The sequence below is a fragment of the Kogia breviceps genome, chromosome 3 (assembly GCF_026419965.1).
Source record: "Kogia breviceps isolate mKogBre1 chromosome 3, mKogBre1 haplotype 1, whole genome shotgun sequence".
Taxonomy (NCBI): Eukaryota; Metazoa; Chordata; class Mammalia; order Artiodactyla; family Physeteridae; genus Kogia; species Kogia breviceps.
The window spans coordinates 27,170,407-27,197,577 of record NC_081312.1 but is presented as its reverse complement, the minus strand read 5'-3'; the positions used below and the strand labels follow the sequence as shown (position 1 = coordinate 27,197,577).

General features: G+C 44.8%; 1 protein-coding gene across 1 annotated transcript; it reads left to right on the top strand.

The window, feature by feature from the left end:
* The first annotated feature begins 4,968 nt into the window (after positions 1-4,968).
* BATF (basic leucine zipper ATF-like transcription factor) lies at positions 4,969-25,960 on the top strand. The gene is made up of 3 exons (XM_059055942.2): positions 4,969-5,040; positions 7,332-7,436; positions 25,634-25,960. The coding sequence occupies exons 1-3, from the start codon at positions 4,978-4,980 to the stop codon at positions 25,841-25,843; spliced, it is 378 nt and encodes a 125-aa protein (XP_058911925.1). The 5' UTR covers positions 4,969-4,977; the 3' UTR covers positions 25,844-25,960.
* Positions 25,961-27,171: the final 1,211 nt, after the last annotated feature.

Here is a 27,171-nt window from a genome sequence, read left to right as displayed (position 1 = left end):
TTTTTGCGGTATGCGGGCCTCTCACTGCCGTGGCCTCTCCCGCTGCGGAGCACAGTCCCCGGACGCGCAGGCCCAGCGGCCATGGCTTACGGGCCCAGCCGCTCCGCGGCATGTGGGATCCTCCCGGACCAGGGCACGAACCCGTGTCTCCTGCATCGGCAGGCGGATTCTCAACCACTGCGCCACCAGGGAAGCCTGGAAGGAGGATTCTTAACCACTGAAACACCAGGGAAGTCCCCTCACATTGCCTTTTCATTTTTGATGTCTAGTGTTAGTAATATGTATAACATATACAGTCTTTTGTATTATATAAGACAATATTGATGTAGGTATTGACAGACAATTCATCTTATAAACAGATTATGTAAACTTACAGTATCGATAAACGAAATATAGTACTATAAACATATTTTATCTTCCTTTTGATTTTCTTAATAACATCTTTCTTCTAGCTTACTTTATTATAAGAATATAGTATACAATACATATTACATACAAAATATGCATTAATCGACTGTTTATGTTATTGGTAAGGTTTCCAGTCAACAGTAAGCTATTAGTAGTTAAAGGTTTGGAGGAGTCAAAAGTTATATGTGGATTTTTGACAATGGAGGGTCAGCAGCCCTAACACCTGAGTTGTTCAAAGGTCAACTGTACTTACCTCCTGTGACGGTTGTAAGAATTAAATGAGTCATTTTATGTGCCTGACACATAGTAAGTGATACACAGCAAGGGTGCTGGGTACAGTTGTACAAATTGTTCACTGTTCAAGAGCCCTGACCTTAGAAGTCAAATAGGGGCTCACCAGTCCATGCCCTTTGGCCTGCAATTGCCTACCAAGAGGTGGCACTGTTTTCTAATTTGTACCAGGGCCATGCATGAGCCAACAATTGTTGTGATAGGTGTTAGTTGTTAGCATAAGTGTTTTAAGTGTCTAGCAAATGCTGCCTTAGCATTATCCTTAGGCTCTGGGCTGATGCTAACTGAGCTGATGCTGGCTGTTTTACAACAGTTACTTGGAGGCTTTGTGGTGTTCTCCAGAATAACCTCAGTGAGAATGCCTGTATTCCAAGCCTTGCTGTGACCATTCAGATACTGTGTAATAAAAAATAGAAATTAAATGTAAAAATATTGACAATGTAAAAAGTTAAAAATCATGCACAGCAGCACTATGTATTGCTTAGGTATACATACAGATATGGTTCAAGTATAGAGAAATGCATAAGAATGATAAGAACCACATTCTGGTTAACAGTTACCTGGGTGGAGAGAGAATGGGATTAGGAAGGGATATACAGAGGACTTCAGTTCTATTCATAACTAATTAAGCTTAATGGTGGATATGCAAGTGTTTATTATTCTTTAATCTTAAATATTTAAAAATAATTTATAATAATACTATTGAAGAGACCATCTTTCTACGTAAGAGCTAATTTTTCATTTCTCTTCTCATTAGTCCCTGTTAAATATTAAAGCAGTGTGTTGATTTGGAACCACTGAATCAAGCAATCATTCATTCAACAAGTATTTACTGTTGAATGATAGAAAAGTTCAGAGTTAAGACCTTCACCTGAACATTATATAACACTTCTGATAGCCTTTTTGGTTATTTGACTTCTTTCTATGAGGGCAGGGTCCCTGTCTTATCAGACCTACAATTTCTGCTACATAATAGGGATTAATAAATGTTAAATTAAATCGAATGAAACACAAACATGAAGGTTTTTATCTTTACAGAACTTTCAGTACACTAAGGGTGAGAAAAGTTATAGGACAAGGTAGATAAGAGCCATAAGTTATGAGCAAAGTTCTCTGGGAATTCATTCAGATAGTGATTCCATTGACAAGTATTTATTAGGTATCTACTAGGCACTGGGTATATAACTGTAAACAAGAGAGTCACGGTCATCAGTTATTATATGGCCCACTTCTCACCACCTTCATCATTACGTCACTGACACCAATATATATATATATATATATATATTTTTTTTTTTTTTTTTTTTTTTTTTTTGCGGTACGCGGGCCTCTCACTGTTGTGGCCTCTCCCGTTGCGGAGCACAGGCACCGGACGCGCAGGCTCAGCGGCCATGGCTCACGGGCCCAGCCGCTCCGCGGCATGTGGGATTTTCCCGGACCGGGGCACGAACCCGTGTCTCCTGCATCGGCAGGCGGATTCTCAACCACTGCGCCACCAGGGAAGCCCACCACCAATATTTTTAACTTGGATTCTTAAAATAATCCAATGCTGTAATCCTAACTGGTCTCCCTACTTCCATTTGCTCCTCTACAGTAAATCTCAACTGTGTCCAAAGAGATCCTGTTAAAACCTGAGTCAGAGCTCATCACTCTTGTGCTCTAAAACCTCCAATGGCTTCTCTTCTGTGGGAGACCACAGTCATGGCCACAATTCTTTAAATTCCTCCCATCAAGAGGTGAAGTCTCTTTCTCAACCCAGAGTGCCTGGGCTGGCCTTGTGACTGTCTTTGTCCAGTAGAATGTGGCAGAAGGACCGCGGTGGGAAATCTGAGCCTCAGGAGGCTTTGAATGCTTTCCACTGTTCCTCTTGGAATCCTGAAGGGCTATGTTAATGAGCCGGGGTAAGCATGTTGGGGGAGGAGAAACCACGTGGAGCAGAGCCGTCCTGGGGAAGGCCATCCTAGACCAGCCAATGATCAGCCAATTTACCAGCTGTCTGAGGACACAGGATGCAGCCCTGTTGGAGATCAGCCTAGCACAGCTGCTACCAGAGGAATCTTCCAGATGACCCGCCGACTCACAAGCTAACTAATTGGCCGTTGTTTTAAGCCACTGAGATTTTTTTTTTTCTTTTTTTGTGGTTTGTCAGGCAGCAAAACTAACTGATTCATCATCATCTCATTCAGAGAAACAGTCAAAATACTAACTGTATCCTCCGTAGTTAGAACCTCATACAAGGTAGGTGCTCAATAAACATTTGTTGAGTGAAATTCACAAATGGAGCTAACATTCTAATGAGGGAAGCCAGTGGAAACAAAGTCAGTAGTTACCAAGTTTTATAAGTGCCTGGAAGGGAAGAGACAGTGGCTGAGGTAGAGAATCACAGCGCGGAAATGGGAGGGCAGGTCCTCTAGGGAGCTCCCCACTTCTTTCAGAACAAAAGCCAAACTCCTTACAGTGGCCTCCAAGACCCGAAGTAGACTCCTGGTACCTCTCTGACTTCATCTCCTGCCACGCACTGCTTCTCACTCCAGCTACACTGGCCTCCCTCCTGTTCTACCAACCAAACACACTCCCACCTCAGGTCCTTGCTGGAATGTCCTTCCTCTAGATACACATACCATTCACTCCCTCTTTTCCTTCAGGGCTCTGCTCCCATATCCGCCTTTCAGGAAGGCCTTCCTAACTACCCTGTAGAAGTAGCAACCCACTGACCCACAGAATTCCCTACCCCTTACCTGCTTTATTTTCCTCCCTAGCACTTGTCACCATCTCCTGTATTAGATATTAACTTCTTTGTTTACTGTCTGCTTCCGCCACTCAGCTATAATTTCCACGGGATAAGGAATTTTGCTTTGCTCAACTTACCTCTAGGACAGTATTGTCTTAGGGCAGAAATTCAGCCAGTGGACACAACATCCTTCAGGGGCCAGACTTCCTGCCAGTTAGGACTAAGCAAGGCAAGTGTTTAGCTTTGAGCCATGCTGGGAATAAGGCAAGACAGTTTTTAAAAGCCAGAATGCCCAGGTGTGTATGGGATTGCTTACTGAGACCTATTCCGACGTGATCACGGCCAAGTAACAGCTGACTTCATGGCATATTTTATAGTCTGTTGGGAGTCTTCTAATTCACACTCTTATTTGCTTCTTGAAACAGCCCTGAGGGGTAGGCAGGGCAGGTTCTATCATTTTCCATTTACAGATGAAGATAATGAGGGGTATAGAGTTCCAGTGAGCTACCCAAGGCCACAGACAAACTAAGTGGTAGAGGTAGAATTCCTGGTTGTTTTGACTCCAAGTACAGCACTCATTTCACTGTGTGTGTGTGTGTGTGTGTTTAACTGTTTCTCCATTCTGAGATCTGACCTTGTGACCTGCTTGAATCATTAAGATTCCAGGTCAATCCTGACCCCCTGAAAGACCTGCAACAGAGGAGGCATCTTTTCTCTAAAGACAGCACCTGCCAAGAGGCATAGGTGATGAGTAAACGTTTAGAGCATCAATTCCAGACTGGCCCCTGTTGCTTTCAGACCTACCACAGTCTCCTCTGTCTGATAGGAAAAGACTGTGCCCTTGGGCCCCTTTGCCCCTAGCCCACCCCAAGGCAGGCCGGTCTACAAGGGAAAAGGGGAAGGCCCTCCCGCAAGACAGGACCGGCAGCTGCTTTCAGGTGAAAACCAGAAAGAAATCCCAGCCCCGCTGCTTTATTTTGGTTTAAAAATCAAGTCGGGTGACAATGGAAACTCTTTCCTTGCCGTCCTCTCCTTTCTGCCCATGTTGACAGAAGACAGACCTGCTAATTCTGGCTGGGGTTTTTCCCTCCCTGGGCTGTTTTTCTCTTTTATCTTCATCAATTGAAGAGAGCTGTTCTGTCTTTCAAACTGTCGAAAGGTATCTGGGGTTTTGTGTATTTTTTTTTTTCTTTCTTTCACATAATTCTGTGGGTCTTTTCCCAGATATGTATTTTCTCTCAAGTTAACTTCTAACTTGTTTAAGTTTCCGCCCATGTGACTTCCAGTGCGAGTTACCAGAAACCACAAGAGAGAGAGAGAGGGCGCAAGCCCCAAAGCAAGCGACATGTCCCTGTGGGGAGCAGAGCCTCTGCACCCCAGAGTGAGGAGGACGCCGGGGTCAGAGGTGGCTGCAAGGCGGGCAGAGGAGGGCCCTGCGGAGGTGGGGTGGGCTGGTGGCCCGGGAGCAGTCAGGAAGGGAGGCCGGCTGGGGGCAGGAGAACCGAGAGACACGAGGGGCTGCGTGGAGAGCCCGGAAGACTGCAGCCATGCCTCACAGCTCCGACAGCAGCGACTCCAGCTTCAGCCGCTCTCCGCCCCCCAGCAAACAGGTAGGGTCCTGCCTTCTGATTCTCCGGGGAAGGGCGGGGAGAGGGCTGGGCTGCCTCGGCCTGCCTCCGGGAGCTGAGAGGCCAGGAGATGGCTGGTGGCAGGAGTTAGACTAAAGACACAGGATCTGCAGTGAAGCTGTGCATCTTGGCGGAGACTCTCATCCTTTCACCCATCCTGCCAAATTATGCCCTGCTCATCCCCCGATGGTACACATCGTCTCCACCTCACCTGGGGTCCCACCCCACGAAGCTTTCGAGGAAGCCAAGAGGAGAATGAGCACCAAAGAACTCTGGTCTCTTAGAGGAAAGAATCTACCTCTCTCCAAGGCAGCAAAATGAGAGGAGGAGTCTTAACGCGGGCTATGGGCACGCACACCCTGAATGCTAGATGGTTGCCCAGGAGACAGCCCGCAGGACAAGAGAAGAAAGGGATGGGGGTAGAGTAAAAAGGGGCAGAAGAGCAAGTTGGAAGGAGGAGGACCCTGTGCCAGCTCAGAGGATCTATCTTACCTCCTGGGCATGGCTACTCTTGCTAGCACAGGTGGCAGAGAGAGGGCTGGGGGAGGAAGGAAATGAATCAGGAGATGGTTCTGGGGACTTGGCGACATTCCTTAGCAGCTCAGCTCAGCTCTGGGGAAACCAGAGAGATGAAGGTGGAGATTCTGAGAGCATTGGGAGTCTAGGTTGTGACTTCCACCTCAAAAGTTTTCAGCTTGAGGGTTGCCAAAAACAAAAAACCAAAAATGGGGGCACGCTGGCTGCCTTGCAGCTCCTGGGGCTTTCTCCTCACCTCATCCCTCGACAGCCCTCTCCATAGGAAGCCCTCTTCCTTCTCATCTATTACGTCAGTGGAGGACAATTCCTTATCCAACTTTGTGGTTTAAAAACTACATTCTTTCATTAGCATGGATATCCTCCAAGAGGGCTTTCAAAATGCTGCAGCCCAAATAACAGTATGTAAACATATACTACAGCTTCTGTCATTAATATCTAACAGGAGAGCAGGAGGTAGGAAGGAGTCCTAGTGGAGACCTCTAGAGGACAAACAATCCAGTCCTCTGCTCAGGATGGTATCAGAGGGGCTCAGACTGCCTGGAAGTTTGTACTCTTCTTAGGAAGGAAATTACTCACGGCTTTCATTATAACCTCGTTCCCCATCCCCCTTAGAGAAAGAGCACTTCCTTCCTATCTAACCAAATGCCCTCCGACTGCAATGGCCTGGAAGTACTGGGCACATTGGTGAGACATATGCTCGGTGGGCAGAGTCTTGCCCGAGGAACTGTGTCCCTCTAGCCTGTGGGGACGTGAGAGGGGACAGGGCAGAAGGTACAGAAGGGTTTCACTCAGATTCCTCCACCTACCCTGCAGCATCTGGGGGAAAGCCGGAGCTAAGCTCTCTGCCCAAGTAGAGCACATGCCCATCTGTGGGGTGCACTTAGAGAACACCCAAAGTTCCCTGTGTCCTCCTAAGCACCCATCCACTACCTGCCACGGCCAGGAAATCTCCACCATTAAAACTCTTCTTGGTCTCCAGTTTGTACTAGGCATTGTGCTCAGGGCCATGGGGGATATCAAGGTCACTGAGCATAATGAAGGGAATGCAGGGGAAGAAGAGGCAGGTCTGGGATGGGGCCCTCAGTCCAGGGGCACAGCAGAAGACACAAGGGGTACAAACCAGGAACGTAGTGGTGGCAGGGGTGGCTTGGAAAGGCATCAGACTTAGCATTGGAAGATGTAACTCTCAGATTACTGTGAACTCTTGCGCAAGCTCTTTGAGCCTCAGTTTCCCCCACATATAAGATGGAAATAATCGTATCAACTTCACAGAATTGGGGAATTCAACAAGAGCATCTCTGAGAAAAAGCACTTGCATAGAAGCTAGCACATAGTAGGTACTTAACAGAGTTTTGGAAAAAAAAAAAAAATAGCAAGAAGGTTCTAGGCCAAAAGTGAGAGGGTGAGGGTGCAGCAGACCTGAAGAGGAGAGGTGATAAAATACATTTTATCACCTTAACCATCTTCTTCCAAAATACAGCCCTATTGAGTTCTCAAGCACTTTTGCCCTCTTCCTGTATCTTTTGGCCAAAGTTATAGAGACCTAAGAGAGTGTAACAGAGTGTGGAGAAAAGTCCCCTTTGGGGTTCAGCCTTTTGGTAAATAGGGGGGTGGACGGGCAAGTAAGGATGAAGAAGTGGAAGGGTGGACAGCTGGATATCAAACACCATGAGAGCCTGCATCCACTCAGAAGAGAGGGTTAGACTCCCCTAATTCTCATCATCTCTGCTTCCCAGGACTCATCTGACGATGTGAGGAAAGTTCAGAGAAGGGAGAAAAATCGCATTGCTGCCCAGAAGAGCCGGCAGAGGCAGACACAGAAAGCTGACACCCTCCATCTGGTGAGTGTTCAGACCTTTCTTCAACCTCTTGAGCCGTAGGCGTTGCTCCCCACCGCCTGTGGACACCTGGACCATAGCTTTGAGTCTGTCTGCGTGGGGATGTGTACGTGGGGGAGTCGGTGGAGGGATGCAGGTGAGGTGGGGGAGGGGAGGCTCTCCTGTGAGTGCATTGAGAAGATTCCGTAACAGGGGATGGGCCAGGAGGCTGAAAGAGAAATGAGCTCCAAGAGGCCACGAGGAGTAAAGGAGCTGAGTGTGGGCACAGCCCAGAGGCTGGTGGAGGGCAGATCTACCTGCTCAGAGATGGGTTAGCCTGAGACAGCTCCACCCCTCATGAACCCAGAGAGCAGAAGGGCAGGATTGCCTTTGGGAGGAATGTAGAAGGTGTTGAGGAGCCCATTGTCCCACAGTGCTAGGGACACATATAGTCCCGTTCCCCCAGGAGGCCAGTTGGGCAGCCACCCTGAGGTCTGCATTTGGGACAAGGAGGTCCACAGGGTGCTGCACCCCATACCTCTTTTCTGAACATTATTAAGGTTTGATTTCGAAATTTCTATTTTGATGATATCCCAAGGGGTCTGTGAAAGATACAGTTTCAGGTGCACGTTATCTGGGATGGTCACCATCCTGGTTGAGTTGCCTCCAGTCTCACACTTTCTAGGGGAGCCCTGATCCCTGGCTTGAGCAGGGGCCTTGGGTGATCTGAACTGCATTTCTCCCAGCAGCCCAAGATCCTGGTCAGTGTTTCTAAATTCTGGCTGTGTGTTTCATAAAGCAAAGCTTCCTCCTCATCTCCCACACCTTACCACCTCTTCTCTCTTCGCTCTGCTCCTTAATTTGCTCCCTGTTCGACCAGCTCTTATTTCACTGGCTCCTTCCTCTTCGTCCCTTCAGCCCTTCCTCTGACAACTCTGCCTTCTCTCTCTCCTCCTGAGCCATTCCCAAACCTCTGGCATCCCAGTAATTCATTCCGATGGTAAAAAGGTCAGTTGACACCCAAAATGAATATGCTCATGGTTATTTGAAAGATTAGCCTGGTAATTGGCCAGTTAAAGCATAGTTGTTTTATTCCTATCAAGAAAAAGTAAGAGGTAGTTTTAGGTAAAAAGATGCTGCTTTTAGCTTTGTAAGGAAGCAGGCTGCACCAAGATCTCTGATTGGATGCTCGTGTTTTATTTGAAATGTATTCAACATGTCTTCCATTGCATACTAATGTAGTTTTACATTCATGAACATTTGTTGAATTGAAAGAAAGAATGAATGAACACCAAGTCTGTTCTTCTCTTTGATAACTGTGATCAGTAGTCTAAATGTTAAGTTGGTGGTGGCCCTGCTTCTTATATGTTCTCCATGATTTCATTATGGCTTAGGGGCTCACAACCCTCCAGTTGACTATTTTAAGCTTGAAAATCTATGATCACTCACTTGTCTCCATCACAGTCTGATTCTAATTCAATATTCTTTGGAGCAAGCAAATGAACAAATAAATAGAAATTAGTAAGGATAAAACCTACCTTTTTGTATAAGTAGACAATGTCCCAAGACTGGAAATATGCTATAAGCTTTATAAGTTTGTAATATTAAAAAAAAAAAAAAAAAAACCTGGAAAGTAAGTATAGCTCAGCGGTGCCGCAGTCATAAGGACATGGTTTGAATCCCAGGTCTGTCATTTGTTATCCGTACATTAGACCTTAGAGATGTTCTTACCCTCCCTTAGACTCACTTTTCTTATTAGGAAAATGGGACAGTAACTACCTACCTCATAGAGATAGTGCATATAAAGAGGTCAGGCGTCAGTCACTGACATAGCATAAATATTCAAAAATTTTGAGGATAGTAAGAGTAATATTAATAATAGTTATTATTAGAAGAAACAAGATAATCACAACTAAGATTTTAGGTATATGAATTTAACCTTATATATAAATCACAGGATCTCAGGGCTGAATCATTTCTCAAAGGCTGGAAAGTTCAGACACACGTTTGATGCTTGAGACTCTCTACAACACACTCCGGAAATGGTCCCCAGTGTATTGGCCGCTTCTACTGATGGAGATCCCACTGCCTCCTAACAGGAGCAGAGGAGTCTTCCTTATCTCGAGCTGCGCCACTGTCCCCCTGCAAGTTCAACCCCCCGGTCTTCCTTCAACCCCTTGGGGACGTATCAGTGAGGGTGACATGGATGTTTCTTTGCTGTGGCAAGGTTTTCAACACTAACTAATCTGTCTCTCTTTGCAAGACAAGAGTTAGAACCAGAAGATGTAGCCCATCTGATTATACTAGTCATGGCTCTATTGGGATCATCTCTGGGGGTTGGGGGTCCTTGGAGCCTCCAGTCATGTAGTCACCGCGTCCACACTCAAACCCCCAGCCTCGGTCTCTAGAATGTTCGCGTCTTTCCCACACCTGGACACAAAGTCCTCCCCACTCCTTTCTTTTGAGCGCCCCGGCACACGTCTTCACACTTTGCCCAGTGAGTAGGACACCTCAGAGTTTACACAGCAAGCCTGAGGGCTGCAACCAATGCGACTTATATTTCTTGACTTTGGGTAGAAGCTTTTGGCAGCAACAGGGAAATCTGCCACCATCAAACAGAGGGTTTGGCTGTGATCTGAAGTGTTCATTTCCTCTCAGACAATAATCACCCATCTTCTGCATCCATTGTCCTCTTAATTATGTTTGTGATTCAGGTAGAAAACCTTCTACTTTACCACCAGCGTTCTGAAGGCTGGGTGCTTGGTTTGCCCTCCACTCCTTTCTGTGCTTGTCTCCACATGCCGAGGCTCTGGAACCATTCTCTGGCCCTCAGACATAGCCATAGGACTCATCTACAAGACGTTAAAGACCAGGGTTTACAAATTACTGAGCGTACAGTACCAAGTTTGTATGAGTGTGCTAGCCTCATATATGCTGGGGTGAACATTGATTTCTCGGTTTCAACTATGTCACCGTTATCTCACTTAAAATACCAAAAGAATTATCCTGTTTCTCCAGTGAGAGTGTGGGATACCTATTATTTAACATTTTCAGTATCTATCCTATAAGTGGTTTACACCAAAACATTGTATATTGATTGCTTTTGAAAAGGCAGAGTAGGGAAGTTGCTGCTTTCAGCAATATGTTTAACTTCATGCCAATGTTATAACATCTCTGGCCTTGACTATCCCTCACATAAACCGAATCAGGTGCTTCTTTTCATACTTGTGATTATCAATAAAGTCCACATTCCGTGGGGTTTTTTTGCTTTGTTTTTGTCTTTTTTGTCCGCACCTCGCGGCGTGCGGGATCTTAGTTCCCGGACCAGGGATCGAACCCATGACCCCTGCAGTGGAAGTGAGGAGTCCTAACCACTGGACCACCAGGAATTCTCCCACATTCTGTTTTAATTCTCTTTTGGTTGGTGTCTCAAACAGCATTCGTCACACTCAGTTCCTTTTCTCCCTCTGTCAACTCTAGAGCCCATTAGGCATAGTACAGGCTTTGATTAAAAAGGAGAAGGTCATATCTTGACCCATTCACTTTCAAAAGATATTAGTAGCTAATAAGTGGATCCAAGATAATCAGCTGAAAAACTAAGAAAAATAATAGGAATCCAGTTAGCTTTCAAAGTTAACACAAAAAGTAATAACTTTTCCTAGGCAAATTAGATTAGAAAATTTAATAGGAAGAAAGATTCTGTTTATAATACCAAGAACAGCAAATTGAAGGAAGGAATAAATTTAACAAAAAATATGCAGTGTTTAATTTTTTAAACTTCAAAATTATTCTAAGTGATTAAAAAACACTCAAATAAATGGAAAGATATACCTTATGTAAAGATAGCAATTTTCCTTAAGTTAATTTAGAAATTGAATTAATTTAATATGATCTTAATAAACTAGGATTTTCTTGGTATTGGAGGAAAACGAAATTACCTGTTCTAAGTACCTGGAGAAAAATAACCATGTGAGAGTTTCCAGGAAAATTCTAAAGAAGGAGGGTAATTAGAGATGATTCGCTGAATACGATATTAAAGTGAAATACAAATATAGATTTCAAAGCAGTGTGGAAAAGACAAAACATTGGATGGAATAGAACACAGAAATAGACCCCCAAGCAAGCTCAAGTGTAAGACCCCAATACGTATGTCAGTTCCTAAGACACAAATACAGATACAAAATGTCTAGGATGGCATTTCAAACCAGAGAAAGATGAATTATTCAATAAATAGTGTAGGGACTAAATAAATTGGGACAACTGGCTAGTCATTTGAAAAAAAAAAGGTAGAGTCTTCATTTCTTTTATCTTTTTTTTTTTTTTTTTTTTTCCGGTACGCGGGCCTCTCACTGTTGTGGCCTCTCCCGTCGCGGAGCCCAGGCTCCGGACGCGCAGGCTCAGCGGCCATGGCTCACGGGCCCAGCCGCTCCGCGGCATGTGGGATCTTCCCGGACCGGGGCACGAACCCGCATCCCCTGCATCGGCAGGCGGACTCCCAACCGCTGTGCCACCAGGGAAGCCCTTCATTTCTTATACAACACACACATAGATTAAATGTGGGAAAAGATGAAAGAAATTTGAAAAAATTAGCATTAAAAATATTTATCTTGGAATGAGGTCTTTTCCGGATAAAATGCAAAACCCTGAAGCCATAAAGGGAAAGACTGATATACATTACCTTTATACATAAAAAGTGAAAGTGTCTATACAGCTCAAAGTGCCTAATATGCAAGATCAAAGGCAAGTGAAGACTGGGAAAAATACCTGCGACACAAATGACCAAAAAAGGGCATATTTGCTTAATATATGAGAGCTCTTATGAATAAGAAAGCGATCAACAACCCCGAAGGAAAAATGAGCAATAATTAGGAATAGGCAATTTACAGAAAGAGAGAAATAAATGGCAAATAAATATGGAAAAGGTGCTAGACCTTACTTAGTTAGGGAAATGACAAAGCAGCAGTTAGATCCCCTGCCAGATTGGCAAAGACAAAAAATGTTGCTAATACACCATGTTGCCAAGGTGATGGATAAACAGGTACCACCACACACTACTAGAAGTCTAAGTGTGTACAGTTCCATTAGAGGGCAATTTGACCATGTCCATCCAAAATTACAAGTGCACATACACTGTAACTCGGCAAATTTACATCTAGGTGTCTGTTTAGAAACGTACCCACAGATTGCACAATTATGTACATGTAAAGATAATCATTGCTGCATTGTTTGTCATAGCAAAGACTGGAAACAAGCTAAATATTCATCAGTAAGGGACTCAAACTATTGTTTGTTCATTCAGTGGATACCATATATATATATGGTATATATATATATATATATACCATATATAACGAGTTATATCCAGATGTGCTCATCTGAAAAGATTATCAAGCCTCTATACTCTTAAGTGAAAAAGTATGAGTATGGTATATAGTTTTCTCCCATGCATATTTTTAATAAAAAGAAAAACATATGTGCACATATGTACAAACTTTAAAATTTTCAAATAGGTTTCCCCCCAAAATTGCTAACGATATATATTTCTGAAAAGTAGGACAAAAGGTCTAAAGCAGGAGAGAGATACTGTGCATTTTTTTTACCTTTTTATATAGCTTGGATGTTTTTATTATGTGCTTTTATTTTTATAATGTAGATATTTAAATTCCCAATATCGATCGTTATTACATATGCATTAGGATGATTTCTTTTCTAATTTGATTTCAGACATTGAATAGTCTTCCACTGTGACATTTTAACCCTTGAACATCCTACATAAATATCTCAGTCCTTTGGGACAACCGTCAGCTGGGATTTGTAATGAGTAATCCTAAGGTCTCCAGCGCTAGTAAGAAGATGACAGACCAGTTTCATTTATGTGGTTATCCTGGTAATTGTAGGTTATCTCTGGTGCCTTGGAGCAGGAAGGATTTTGAGTCTGTGTCCCAGGTTAGCGGGAAAAAGAATTGAGATCAGTTGAGAAGCTTTGTTCATGAAAAGGCTAAAAGTAGAGGGGGTGGTGGGCAGACAGTAATATTAGCCCAGAACTGTGATGTTGTCAAGTCAGATCTGGCCTTGAGGATGGAACTGGAAGAACAGTACAGTAACAGGGCCAGATCTGGAAGCTGGAACTTCAGGTACTTAGATGGGGGTGGGACAGGTGCTTGCCTGGGCCTGGCTCCTGAAGGAGTCTCACATTAGTTTAAAAAAAGAAAAAGAGGGCTTCCCTGGTGGCGCAGTGGTTTAGAGTCCGCCTGCCGTTGCAGGGGACACGGGTTCGTGCTTCGGTCCGGGAAGATCCCACATGCCGCGGAGCTGCTGGGCCCGTGAGCCATGGCCGCTGAGCCTGCGCGTCCGGAGCCTGTGTTCTGCAACGGGAGAGGCCGCAACAGTGGGAGGCCCAAGTACCGAAAAAAAAAAAAAAAAAAAGAAAAAGAAAAAGATTTACAGGTTCCAGGGTAGATCTTCTTTAATGCCATATATAACAAACATCATGAGTGTAAATTATGCCTGAAATTAAGCTGATGCTGTGAGAAATAAGGTATTTACAATTGGAGGAAAACTGAGTAACGTAGGAAATGAAGCTCAGCAAAGATGTTAACTCCCTGAGCCTCCTTAGACGGAGACACTGTTCTTGGTTTTCTGGGAAGGCCTGGGAGAGAAGCCTGTTCATGGTCCTTTTTCATTCCGTCAGTTTTTTCTCTCTCTGGGAGACCATGCCATAAGATTTATTGGCATAGAGAAATCACAGGTAAAATAAAATAAAATAAAATAAAACAAAACAAAAAGTTAGAAAGTATGTTTTAGCTAGTTCCACCCTAAAGAAGTTCAGTGTAAAATGAGTGAACTTTCTGTGGAAAAGAGCCATTTCTCTTGGGCCTCTATTGCTATGAACTTCTTTTTATTAAAAACATATTAATTGTATTAGGTTAAGTAACTTGTCTGAGGTCATACATCTTGTAACGAGGTCTGTCTGACTGAAGAGCCCGTCTTCCTAACCACTAGGCAACACAGACTCTTCCTTTGGACTCACATGAAGATGTATTCATCTTCCCTAACTGATCCTCCTTGAATCTCTTTCTGAATTTTTTTCTCTTGTTCTTTAAGCAACATCCTCCAAAGTTGACACTTTTCCTCCTCCATCATTAGGCCTAGTCGAGAAATTAATGATGTCTCTACGCAATAGATTGATATAGACATTGAGACCATTTTTAAATAAAGCTGTGTAGCAATAACTATTAACATCTTGCTCTTTGGTGCAGCAATTCCACTTACAGGAATTTGAAGATGCACAAAGATGCTCAATTCATCATTATTTGTGAACAGTAAACTCTTTATCAATACTATAAAATTGGACATATACCTAACTACTGGAGATTAAGTATATTACGACACATTCATATACTAGAATTTTATGCTGGCAATAAAAATGTCTAAGTGGATCTGTATTTATCAACACAGAAAGATGTCAATTACATAGCACTGAAAGAAAAAGCAAGTGACAAAGAGTATGCAGAGTATAATCCCGTTGATGTAAAATTTGTGGTTTGGGGGGCATGTTTGCATGCATAAAGAGATGTCTGGAAGAATATTCTCCAAAATGATAATAATGGTTATTTCTGAGTGGTTGAGTTTTGAATAGCTCACCTTACTCCTGGTACTTTTCTGTCATTCTTTTTATTATGATGAATGTGTACCATTTTAAAAATCAGAATAAAAAATTAGACTATTCTCATTTGGGAAGGAAAAACACACTAAGGAATTCACCAGCCCTAATTGCTTGTCCTACTGACAATGGGTCAGTATGGTTATGGTCGGGAGGCATGTTTGAAAGGAGGCCAGCTTCTCACCAGTCTTGGCATTATAAGGAATTTCTGTCTAAATGGGATTACATGTCCCAGGTCAGAAACTGATGGCACCCACTCAGCTGAAGTCTTCATGAAGCTGTTCTCAGCAGCTACCAGACTACTTTCTCTTGGAAAGGATGAGAGAGTCTCTCGAAACCCCAAGCTGCTCTGGGGTTTTCCTTAGTCTCCACTGTAGGACTAGGTCTGGCCCTCTGAGTCCTAAGAGGTTCCATAGATTGGTTCCACAGGACAAAGTCCCCTTCAGATTGTGGGGTATCTGTAGAGGATCCTGCCATGGGTCCACATGGTAGCTTGTGAAGGGAATAACAAAAACTATAATCATACCCCATTCTTGGTGGAATCACAGAATTAAAAGGAAACTCAGAGATACTCTAGGTCACCCTGCTGTGTTACCAGTGAGGACACTGGACACCCAAGAACCCAAACCTCTTGCCTTCCCACCTCTTGTTTTTGTTTTTGTGCCACTTTGCTGAACAGGACTTTGCTCGGCAGATGGTGTTGCCCTCACGTGTCCTTTTGCAAAGGGTGAGCCAAGACGTAGGCCATTAACTAGGACATGTAAACGGCCTAGGCACTCTTCAGCAACAAAACCCAAGTACACAGCAAGAGACGAAAAAGACAGAGAGTCCCAGGCTGAGAGGGGCTAAGTTTAAATGTTCCTTTATTTAAAAAAGGTCTTAAAGTTGTAATCCAAAATCAAAAGGACAATGACATATTGGGGGAAATATTTGTGTCAAATTAAATAAATTCAGATTTAATATTTTCTTTTTTAAAGATTTTTTTTTGATGTGGACCATTTTTAAAGTCTGTATTGAATTTGTTACAATATTGCTTCTGTTTTATGTTTTGGTTTTTTGGCTGTGAGGCATGTGGGATCTTAGCTCCCCGACCAGGGATTGAACCAGCTCCCCCTCGCACTGGAAGTCAAAGTCTTAACCACTGGACCGCCAGGGAAGTCCCCTTGATTTAATAGTTATACTATAGAAAGAACATTCTTTTTAAGAAAAACATCAAGACTCCAATAGATAAGTGGGCAAAGGCTATGAACAGAAAGCTTACATAACATTTTTTCCTACCAAAATGAAAACAACCCTATTTTCTATTATGATTGTGCAAACAACATACACTATGGATTTCTCAACCTCAGAAATACTGACACTCTGAGTTGGACAACTCTTTGTTGTGTATGTGGGAGGGGGTTGGCCCCCTGCACTGTAAAATGTAAAATCTACCCACTAGATGCCAGTAGCACCACCTCACCCCTCTAGTTGTGAAAATCAAAAATATTTCTAAATTTTCCCAAATGTTCCCTTGGGGGGCAAAATTGTCCTTGGTTGAGAATGCTGTACTAGGGAATAGACATGCAGAAATCTTACTTCTTGGTAATTGATAACTTGTAACATTAAAATAAAATTAAGATACCTTCAAAAAGTTAGTTGGCAAAATAAATTGTTTAAAATTACAACATCTAAATCCCAACGAAGTTGTAGTAAAATTCATATATACATTCACTGCCGATGACATTGTATATATTACATAACCCTTTTACAGCAATACTTACATGAACTGGAAGATGTTCACTGCAGCATTATTTATAATAACAACCAAAATGTCCAGCATTAGAAAGCCATGTTAAGTAAATTGTAGATCATCTATTTGTTGATGTCACCATTAAAAGAATAATTATGGTGATTTTTAAAGTATGACAAAATTATGACAAAAAGGAAAATACAAATTGTATATGTACTCTGAGATTTTATAAGAATAAGTATACACGTTTGTTAAAGAGGACAAGGTGGCAACATATACAAATGAAAAGAGTCACGTTTAGAGGACTAGGATCATGGGTGGGTATACTTTTTTGTGTGTGTGGTACGCAGGCCTCTCACTGTTGTGGCCTCTCCCATTGAAGAGCACAGGCTCCAGACACGCAGGCTCAGCGGCCATGGCTCACGGGCCTAGCCACTCGGCGGCATGTGGGATCTTCCTGGACTGGGGCACAAACCCATGTCCCCTGCATAGGCAGGTGGACTCGCAACCACTGTGCCACCAGCGAAGCCCGGGTATACTTTTAAAAAAATATCTTTAGTTATACTGTATATTTTTTATTTAAAAACATTTAAAAAAGATCAAATAGAGCACTGAGTGAATTCTGGTAGAAATCGAGGATGAGAATAGAGAGGGTATCATTGAGTTAGAATTTGGGGGGCAGGCTTTGGTAGGAGATCTTATAATTTATCATCCAAATGGGAACACTTTTGAGTGAAAAGAGGCACTAGTAAAAATTACACTAAGACGATAGTTATGAACTGGGACCGTCCCAGTAAACATCTGGTCAAGCTAGACTTAGGGGAACCAAGGAGGGTGACCTAAAGCTCTTAGGAAAATTCAAGAGTAGTAATAAATTTCAGAGCCAAGCAGAGGGGGCTAGATTCCTGGTACCAAAATGCAATTTCCTGCACTAGATAACCCTGTAACTAACATATTTTCCAGGTACTCAGCTGGCACAAGACTATGCCTTATCGCTAAGAGTTTGGGGAGGTCCAGAAAATGACAAAAGCAAAGGCCATATTCCTAGTACTAGAGCTCACGTCAGCAGAAGTGATTCATTCTGCTGTACAAGTATATATGAAATGCCTCCTACGGGCATTTTTTCTAGGCACTGAGAATTCAGCTGGGACAAGACAGACAAAGTCCCTGATTTCAGGGACCTTATGTTCAACCAGAAGTCAGACTGGAAAATCAACTGACCAATCGTTATTTATTATTTTACTAATCACACAAAGGGAAGAGGGCTTCGAAGAAAACCAAATAGTGCAATATTGACAGTGACTTAGGGACAGGGATGGGGGCAGTGATCAAGGAAGGTCTTTCTGAGGCCTTGACATTTGAGATCAAATATGAGTCAAGAGAAGGAGCCTGGGAAGATCTGGGGAAAGGATGTTCTCTTGCAGAGACTTCAGGCCAGACTGTGAGGGGCCTGTCAGTGTCAGAAAGATGCCTTGTGGGGCCTGGGATTGTGAGAGCAAGAAGAGGAACTCAGGAACAAAGGCCATTGTGCTGCAGGGAGCAGGAACCAGATTGGGGGTGGGTGGTGGGTGGAGGGTCAACAGAATGAATTCAGATTCAGTGGGGACAGAGTGGGGGCAGATATATCTGAAGCTAAATTCTGATCTACAAAATGGGAAGCAATTACACCTCACTGGGCTGTTTGAGAGTTAATGAGAGAGCAAATGTAAAAACAAAGCAATGGTGCATTTTTTGTCTGTTTTGCATTGGAGAGAAGACATTATTTATTTGTTTGCTTAATGCAGAGAGGCTGGCATTTTCTTATAAATCAATCAGGTAAAGATATCAGATGTATTATCATATATGAAAACATATGCCCTACTTTCCAGCTGTTTATATGAACTTTAAGAACACAAAGGGACTTCCCTGGTGGTCCAGTGGTTAGTGCTCCATGCTTCCACTGCAGGGGGCACAGGTTCGATCCCGGTCGGGGAACTAAGATCCCACATGCGAAAAAAAAAAAAAAAAAAAAAGAACACTAATGGTTTCACTGGCTGGGCTTTTCTCCACCACTGGTCAAGTCTCCTTTGCTTGGTATGGTTCAGACAGGTCAAGTTCAAGCCAGGGAAACTGTATGCTGGGTTCTCACAGTAGTGTGATTCTGCTGCCCCCACTCCATAGCTTCAGTTTGGGGAACAAAAGCAGGGGTTTGACTGGGCCTTTTTTAAAAAAATGAATATCTTACACTCACTTGTAACTATCCTAGAGTTAAAAGTAGAAGCTATAAAAGTACTTAAATGCTTGGTTAAGCACTCCCTGGGAAATTTCATGGACATCACAAACAGCAGACCCTTCAAATGCAGGTCTCAGATTTTGGTAAATTATAGACTCCAAGTTGGCAGTCAAGCAACATGATTTTACTGAACACCTACTATGTGCCAGGCACAGTCCCAGTCACTGAGGACAAAACAGTGAAGACAAGGATAGCTCCCGTCCTCATGGAGCTCAACAATCTAAAGGACAACTAATTTGATAAAGTTATCATTAATGAGATTCCAGTAACTGCCCTACCTCTCACCTTTCCGTAAGAACGAACTATTCTGGGCTACTTGAAATTTTCACCAAATATGATTCTTTGCCTTGAACAGTCATTTACTTTTGGAAAAAATTTTTGACTTAGAAATGTCCTCCTCCTTCTTTAAAGTTCTTTATATTATACTTGTATTATTCATACTATGTTATACAATAAAATTATTTAATAAAATAAAAAATATATAAATATATAACATATGATATAATAAATTTAACAAAATCAAACATTGTATATATTTATATTGTTATATTATTTTAAAGAGGAATCCACTATGAACATAATTCTCAAGCTAGTTGCTCATTAAGCTCACCTGGGAAGTATTTTTTTAATCTTGATGCCTGAGACCCAATCCAGAACAATTAAATTGGAACCTGTCAGGGGTGAAATCCATGAATTAAGATTTTTTAAAGCTCTTCAGGCAACTGCAGTGTGCAGCCGGGGTTGAGAATCAGGGAGCAGTGACATTTGAAGCCTGTCAGGTGCAAGTGGTAGAATGTGTGGAGTGAATTTGGGGCAATTTTGTGGGTATATACCCAGACACTGTCTCAGAGGCCTGGCAGCTTAAAACAAAACAAACAATTCAAACCTTGATGTTGATGGCAATTATTAGTTGTTTGTTTTTCAAAACTGGACTTGCTAGTGATAAACTTTCTAACTTGAGGTATCAGTCAGGATTGCATTCTGCTATGAGTTATAGAAAAACTATCAAACAGAGGCATCAACAAGTCACCATTTGTATTTTATATTTTTCTCATATACTAAGAAGTTCAGAAGTAGTCCAGGGATAGTGCAAGGATGTCGTCAAAGAACCAAGCTCCTTCTTTGTCTCTGCACAGCCATCCTCAGTATGTGGATGAGTTTTCATCCTCAAGGCTGCAAGATGGCTGCTGAACCTCCAGGCATCAATCCATGTCCAGGGAGGGTAGCTTTGTCTGGTGAAGCTCTGCCTTTTTCCCTGAGGAGTAAAGCTTGTCCCCTCCCTTCCTACCCCTACCCCCCTCCATTTCTGCTTATGTCTTATTGGTCAGACTCTGTCACATGGTCATACCTACCTGCAGGGGAAGCTGGGTAATTGAGGAATTCTTTTCCCAGCCTGTCTAGAGGAAAGCAGGGGGAAGGAGTTTGGAACAGATATTGAGTGAGCCAACCTATAGTGTTTCTTACACACGAGGTCAATGAAATCATAGCCCTGAAAGCCAAAGAACAGGAGACAGGGACCCAGGCAGGGGCCTGAGGGGCATGGCTGATGTGGCTAAACATCAGTGGATGATGAGGTGCTGACGGCCCTGGAGCTTCAGCTTTAAGGTATGAAAGTGAAGATTTCTCCAGAATTATTCAGTGCAAAGACCTGTGGTTTAGTGATTCCTCTTTTCTTCTCATCTGGTGAGGAACAGGAGTTGGAGTTAATTTCCCCAGGATTCAGGGGAAAGGTAGGCATAGATCCCACTATGGCTTGGGATGTGCCCTACCTCTCAGTCCACAGACTCCTCCAGGAAAGCTGGCCTCCACCCTATGTCTGCAGTGGGGACAGGGGTTGGAAACTGCTGGAGACTGAACACATAACTGGGTGTGAGGGACATGAGCTTGACACACTACTCTTGCATTGAAGTGTGGGTGGGAGCTAAAAGGTCACTGCACCAATAAATGACTGCATGTTCTGTTGAAGAGGAAATACACAGGGACTATTTTCACCCTTCTGGAAAGTGTGATTAGAAAATTCAAGGAGAAGGTCAAGGCACAAACCAGAACTGGCAGGAAGGAGGACCAAGCCCTGCTCAGAAGGCCTGGAGAGTCCCTGCTAGAGCCTTGGGTCAGAGCCTGTCCTCAGCCTTGGTCCCAACTGGCTTCCCTGTGGGTAAGGGACCCATCTGGGGATTCCCCATCATTCAAGCGCTCTGCAGTGACCTGCTACTTGGCCCCTCCACTAGGGAATTTCCCAGAATGTTCCCACACCCCCAGAAGCCTCCTCCTTAGCCATGCCAAGCTGCTTGTGGTTCCTGGTAGGGGTGGCATCAAGTAACCTCACAGGTGAGTGTGAACTGTGAACATTAGCAACTCAATTTGCGGGAGGCGGGAAAAGAGGGAAGATGGAATTGGAAAGTCACCCAGGCTGAGGCCTCACAGGAGATAATTACCAGATATCATAAGATTTAAACAGACTTCAAAGACAAGAGAGGATGGTGGGCACATACTCTGAAGGCAGACTGTCTCAGTTCAAGCACTGGTGCTGCAACTGACAAGCTGTGTGACCTTGAACAAGTTACTTAACTTCTCTGTACCTTAGGTTTTCCTCTTCTGTAAAATGTGGCTAATAATATTATCTACCACATAGGATTGTTGCAAAGATTAAATATAATGATAATTGTAATTATGTAATTGGGCACATGGTAGCACCCAATAAATGTTATTATTAAATCAAACTGGATTATTCTTTTAAAATTTTGGTTTCTACTAATCTTTCTCATATAAATTGAGTCTATGTACCTCTGCTCCCAACACACCTACCCCTTCTCAACAGTTAGAGGCTCTGGTTGGCTAATATACACAGGTAGTCAATTTAAAATCTGAAATATTTGAGTTGCAGAGGGCTTGGAGATCTTCTAATCCTGTGGTTTTCAACATTCATTGCACATTAGAATCCCCTGGGGAGCCCTTAACAACCCAATGCCCAGGTGCACCCAGACGGATTAAATCAGAATCAGGCATCAATATTGTTAAAACTTTCCAGGGATCCCACTGATCCCAGCCTGTGACCAAGGCTGAGAATCATTGTGTTGGTCCAATCTTCCTGTTTTAAAGTGAGGCAGCTGGGGCTCAGAGTGGGAAAGGGAGTCACCGAGGGTCACCCAGCCAGGACCAGGACCCCTGTCCACAGTTAACTGATGGAGCCCACCATTGTCATGTATTTCGGACCTCACTGTGCATCTGGGGAAGGTCTGGCCCCGAGTCAACCCTCTCACAGTGTAGCTGGACAGGAGATTCCCTCCCGACTCAGGTCAGGAGGCGATGATCAGCTCTGTGATTGGAAGAGTGTAACCGACTCAGGGTTCTTGTACTGTGTTTAAGGATCACCCAAAGCAAGACCCAGTTTTCTCTTGGAAGGCTACTGATCTTAGTGACGTCCAGAGACCCTGAGTCACCATGTCTCTCAGGAGAAGCCATGGGTGTGCTAAAAGGAGCACAGGGCTGAGGATGGGGAAGCCCTGAGGCCAGCCCTGCTCTGCACCTACATGGTTATGGGGCTTTGGATCAATCACTCAAAGTTTCTGGCCCTCTGAGAAAATAAGTGTCTTGAGGTGAATCTATAGCCCTTTGTCCTAGCAGCTGCTGCCACCAGCCTGTAATAATTTTGGGGGGTATGTGCAATAGTTTTGTCCCAGGGTCTCAGTTGGCCTCATCTGTAAAGTAGGGGTAATAACAGCTGGCCTTGCACAGCTACCTCAGAGGGTTACTGTGAGGAAGGAGCCTGAAGTGCCTAAATGAATTCCAGAAAGTAAAAAAGCAAGTTACTTGGAAGCCCAAGGGCAGGCTCACCCCTCCCCCATCATAGAAGACATGCATGTTAGAAGCCAAAATTTACTTTCTAAACATTACTTTCCTTTTCCCCTTGAGTTCTGGGTTTCCAGTCCCCACTGGGAATTTAGGGGGAAATTAGAGGGGTGTGATCATGATACCTCTGGGTCAAGAGCTGCTCCCATGGCCACCTTTGCCCTCTGTCCCTGTGTGAAAGCCCCTTCCACAGCTTGACGGCCCCGGGGAGGGTCAGAGTGGACCAAGCAATGGCAGGTGGGGATGTGGAGGGATGAAAACCCCAGATCAGCCACTTCCTTCTGCCAGCGAAGTCAAACTCTTCCTCTGCTAAGTGTCTGGCTGGCGGCAGGTCCCCTGGGCTGGCAGTACTGCTTTCTCTGGGGCCCTGGCGGGAAGCAGTCTTGCTTCCCAAGGTAAAGACAAGTTTCTTGTCACAGTTGGTTGTTTTCTACTTAGAGGCGGTGGCGGTTATGAATGCTCTCCTAGCGCTCTGGGATCTCCCAGGGGGCGGGGAGAGGGAGAGGAGAAAGCCAGAGTTCAGCAGGGCTCGCTGAGGGAGGAAGAGCCCGCTGTCACTTCCCGAAAGCTGGGCCGGCCTCTAGGCGGAGAGAAGGTCAGAGCGATTGGTCCCTGCAGCCCGCCTACCCCACCCCTCCCTTCTGCCTCGGGGTTTGCCCAGGCTCTTTGGAGCACAGAACTTACAGTAAATGTTGTCACCAGTGGAAACTCTCAGAGGGGGCGAGGAAAAGGGCTAGAGGAAGGGGCCAGGACTCCCGGCCCCCAGTTCCCGTCTTACCAACACCCCCCAGTCTCATGTGTTACTTTATCTTACCTTTTGGTAAAGAGGGGATGCCCTCTCTCTGGGATGTGCCCGTAAACAACCAAATGGTAAGATGAACGAGCCGGTCACACCCTGCAGAAGCGCCAGCCCGTGCCCCTGACTCTACCATCATGGCTGTTGGTAACCCAACTCCCCCACCTCATTTTAGAGATGGGGGTTTTCTCTGTACCGACCTAGGCACATTTTCTAGTTCAGTGCCACACACAGGAAATGCCAGGCTGAGGCTGAGCACGCTCACACTTGTTCTGTACAAACGGATGGAATCTGGCTTGATGGATGAGGCCACATTCTCCTCTACCACTAAGAACCCCCAGGTGCATGGGTTAGGGCAATTGGCAGTGTAACTAGCTCTCATTAACCTGTAGCTCACACTCCTGATGGATTATCTAAGGCAAATTTTAAATGTCAAGTTATCTCTCATCTGCTCACTGCCCACTGTAATTCTGAGTCAACTTCTGGTCCAGACGTTGATGTCATCAGGCAGTCAATCAACAAACACTTGAGTTCATACTCTAGGCCAGGCACTTAATAAGTGCTCGAATAATTAAAATTATTAGCATATTTAACATTAATATCTATTGTTTTCAAACTTGCCTGATCATCAGAATAATCTGGGGCACTTGTTAAAACTTCAGATTCCCAGAATTCACAGAAAATCCCAAACCCACTGAGTTCAAATCTCTAGATTTGAGGAAGGGCCTGGAACTATATTTTTATTGGACCCTCAGATTAATTCTAATGACACAGCAAGTTTGGAAAATAGTAACCTAAGTGAAACAGAACTAGAAAAATAAGACCTGGACTCCAAATATTAGGTCGCTTTTTGAACTGAAATGTAATTTATTTGCACTCCAGTGCCATTTTTCCTTCCTCTGTGGGTACCAATGTTTGGCCCAGAAGGTCTATTTGAGTCAAGAAATGTGAACCTTAAAATCACATTGGAAATGCAATTCCCCTGGGTTCTCTGAAGGTGGGATCGTTTTCCAGTAAATACTAATTACCAGGGTGTCACTGTTGATTAATTAATGATGTGATCAGTAATCAGTGCTCTTTACCCTGAGTTTTTCTGATTAGCGTGTATCTATCTGATGGTTCCCTTAAGCAACAGGGGGAAGGTGTTTCTGGAAAAAAGGAAGCACGGGTGCTTGGGACACACCCAGAGTACTACAGAACAAGCTGCTGGAAGAGCAGAATGGCGGAATCGAACACTGTGCTGGAGTTTGACTATTTACTATTTAGAAAGACCCAAAACATTCTAGAATCTGGGTGAAGTAGACAATTAACCATGGACTCCATTTGTAAGACTAAATGCAAATGCTGGTAACGTTAGGAGAAGACACCGTATAACGTAGAGAAGAAAAGACTGAAATTAGTTTAAGACGGTCTCACAAACTCTTCCATTTTGCTGGGCTCTGGCCTCCCAGCCGGTTTCCCTTGACATATACTTGCCGCTCTCAACCCTCGTACACACTCACAGAGATCTATGCATGTACACCAGCACACAAAGGAGCACACATGCAAATTCACGCATGCCTTCACACACGCATCTCTCTTAGTTGGGACCATATGAAACTGCCATTCTTATAGGTCAAAACAGACAAATATCAGCAATTTCATATGGTTCAAGCTAAAAGCAATGCATATACATGCACAAATATACGTGTGCTATAGATGCACCCATCCACACACAGGACACAGACAAATACATATGCACACGTGCACACTCGCATGTGCAGAAAAAGTCACCGATGCCCTTCTCCATGGCTGTGCTAGTGAAAATCTAACGCAGACTCCCTCTTCACAACGCACCCCCTCCGCCCCGACCCCGCAATCTTGCCGAGCGCTGACATTAACCTGCAACGTCCATCCTTTCCGCTCGCAGGAGAGTGAAGACCTGGAGAAACAGAACGCGGCGCTGCGGAAGGAGATCAAACAGCTCACGGAGGAGGTGAAGTACTTCACATCGGTGCTGAGCAGCCACGAGCCCCTGTGCTCCGTGCTGGCCCCCGGAGCGCCCTCGCCCCCCGAGGTGGTGTACAGCGCCCACGCCTTCCACCAGCCTCACGTCAGCTCCCCGCGCTTCCAGCCCTGAGCTCCCCGAGGGCGGGAGAGAGTGGAGCCCCCAGCCCCAGCTGCTCCCAGGCCTGGGGAGGGGCACGCAGACTGTGGCCAGCGGCCCTCGTCCCTCAGTGCCCTCTCTCCACCCGGAGACCCGGAGGCGGAGGCCTGGACCGGGATGGAGCACAGGACGCAGCTGCTGGACGTGTGTACGGCCTCCCGAAGCGTGGCCAACCGCCCGGCAGCGTGGGCTGGACCTTCACGTGGGTGGGAGGCCGGATCCAGAGCTACGTCAAGCATAACGCGCAAGTCCCGTGGCACGAAGTGAGGAGGGGTAGGGAAGGATTATTTTTCTAAATAAATGTCTTAAAAGAAACCAGTCTGGCCAGGGCTTGAAACCTTAAGTTCTGTGGGGTTGGGGTCGTTTTTGGTTCTTGGCCTCAAGAGCCCTTAAAGCTCGGGAGACTCTGCTAATATCGCTTCTTTTCCATGGCTTGTTAATCTACTTGGGAAGCTGGGTTTTCTCAAAGAATCTTCAATTCTCCTTCTAGTCATCTTCTTGATTTTCCTCCCCAGATCACCACCCTGAGATCTCTCACTTTCCATTCCTCATTGCATCATGCTTTCTAGGTTGTCTAGACGTTTCTCGGGTCATTCTCTAGACAAGGGAAGGACCAGCACCAGATGCTGTGGAGTGGGATGGTCATTCGAGTTGGTAATCTCGTCTCCCACGGCTACACTAACTCAGCCCCATCCAGACGGCCAGCGCTGGGGGATGCCGCGTGCCGGGCCCCATGCAAGGAACTCCAGGAACACAAGGAGTACCTCACGTGAAGGCGAGGCTTTCCTCATGCTCTCGTGGGGCAACATGTGGTTCAGAGATGCAGGTGCTACGTGTCCTGCTGAGGACTCCACCTCCCCTGGGAAGCTGTGCTAAAGCACACACAACTTGGCCATCTCCACAGGCTGCCATTCTGAGCACAGTCTGAGGGCAGCAGTGGCTCAGATACCACAGGGCTATATCTTCAGGGCTTCCAATCCACAAGTTCTGGCAGAACTGAAACCAGTGTGCTCTGCTTCCCCTGCTCTGATGTCCACCTGCTCCTCAGAAATCCGCAGGTTAAGTGCCTGCTGGCCTTACACACCACTCCCCAAGAGCCATGGCAGGGCCTTCCCACACACATGGCTCCTGCCGAGCCAGCTGGGGCCCAAGGCGGCAGGGATCGCCATGGAAGGTGTCGGATGCAGCCCCTTCAGCAGCCTCCCCATCTCACCCCTTGGTCCTTCAGTGGGACTGCCACTGCCTGCGGCCCCCCTGCTGGTGGCCGTCTCGGTGAGCACAGGAGCAAGGGAGGAACAGGC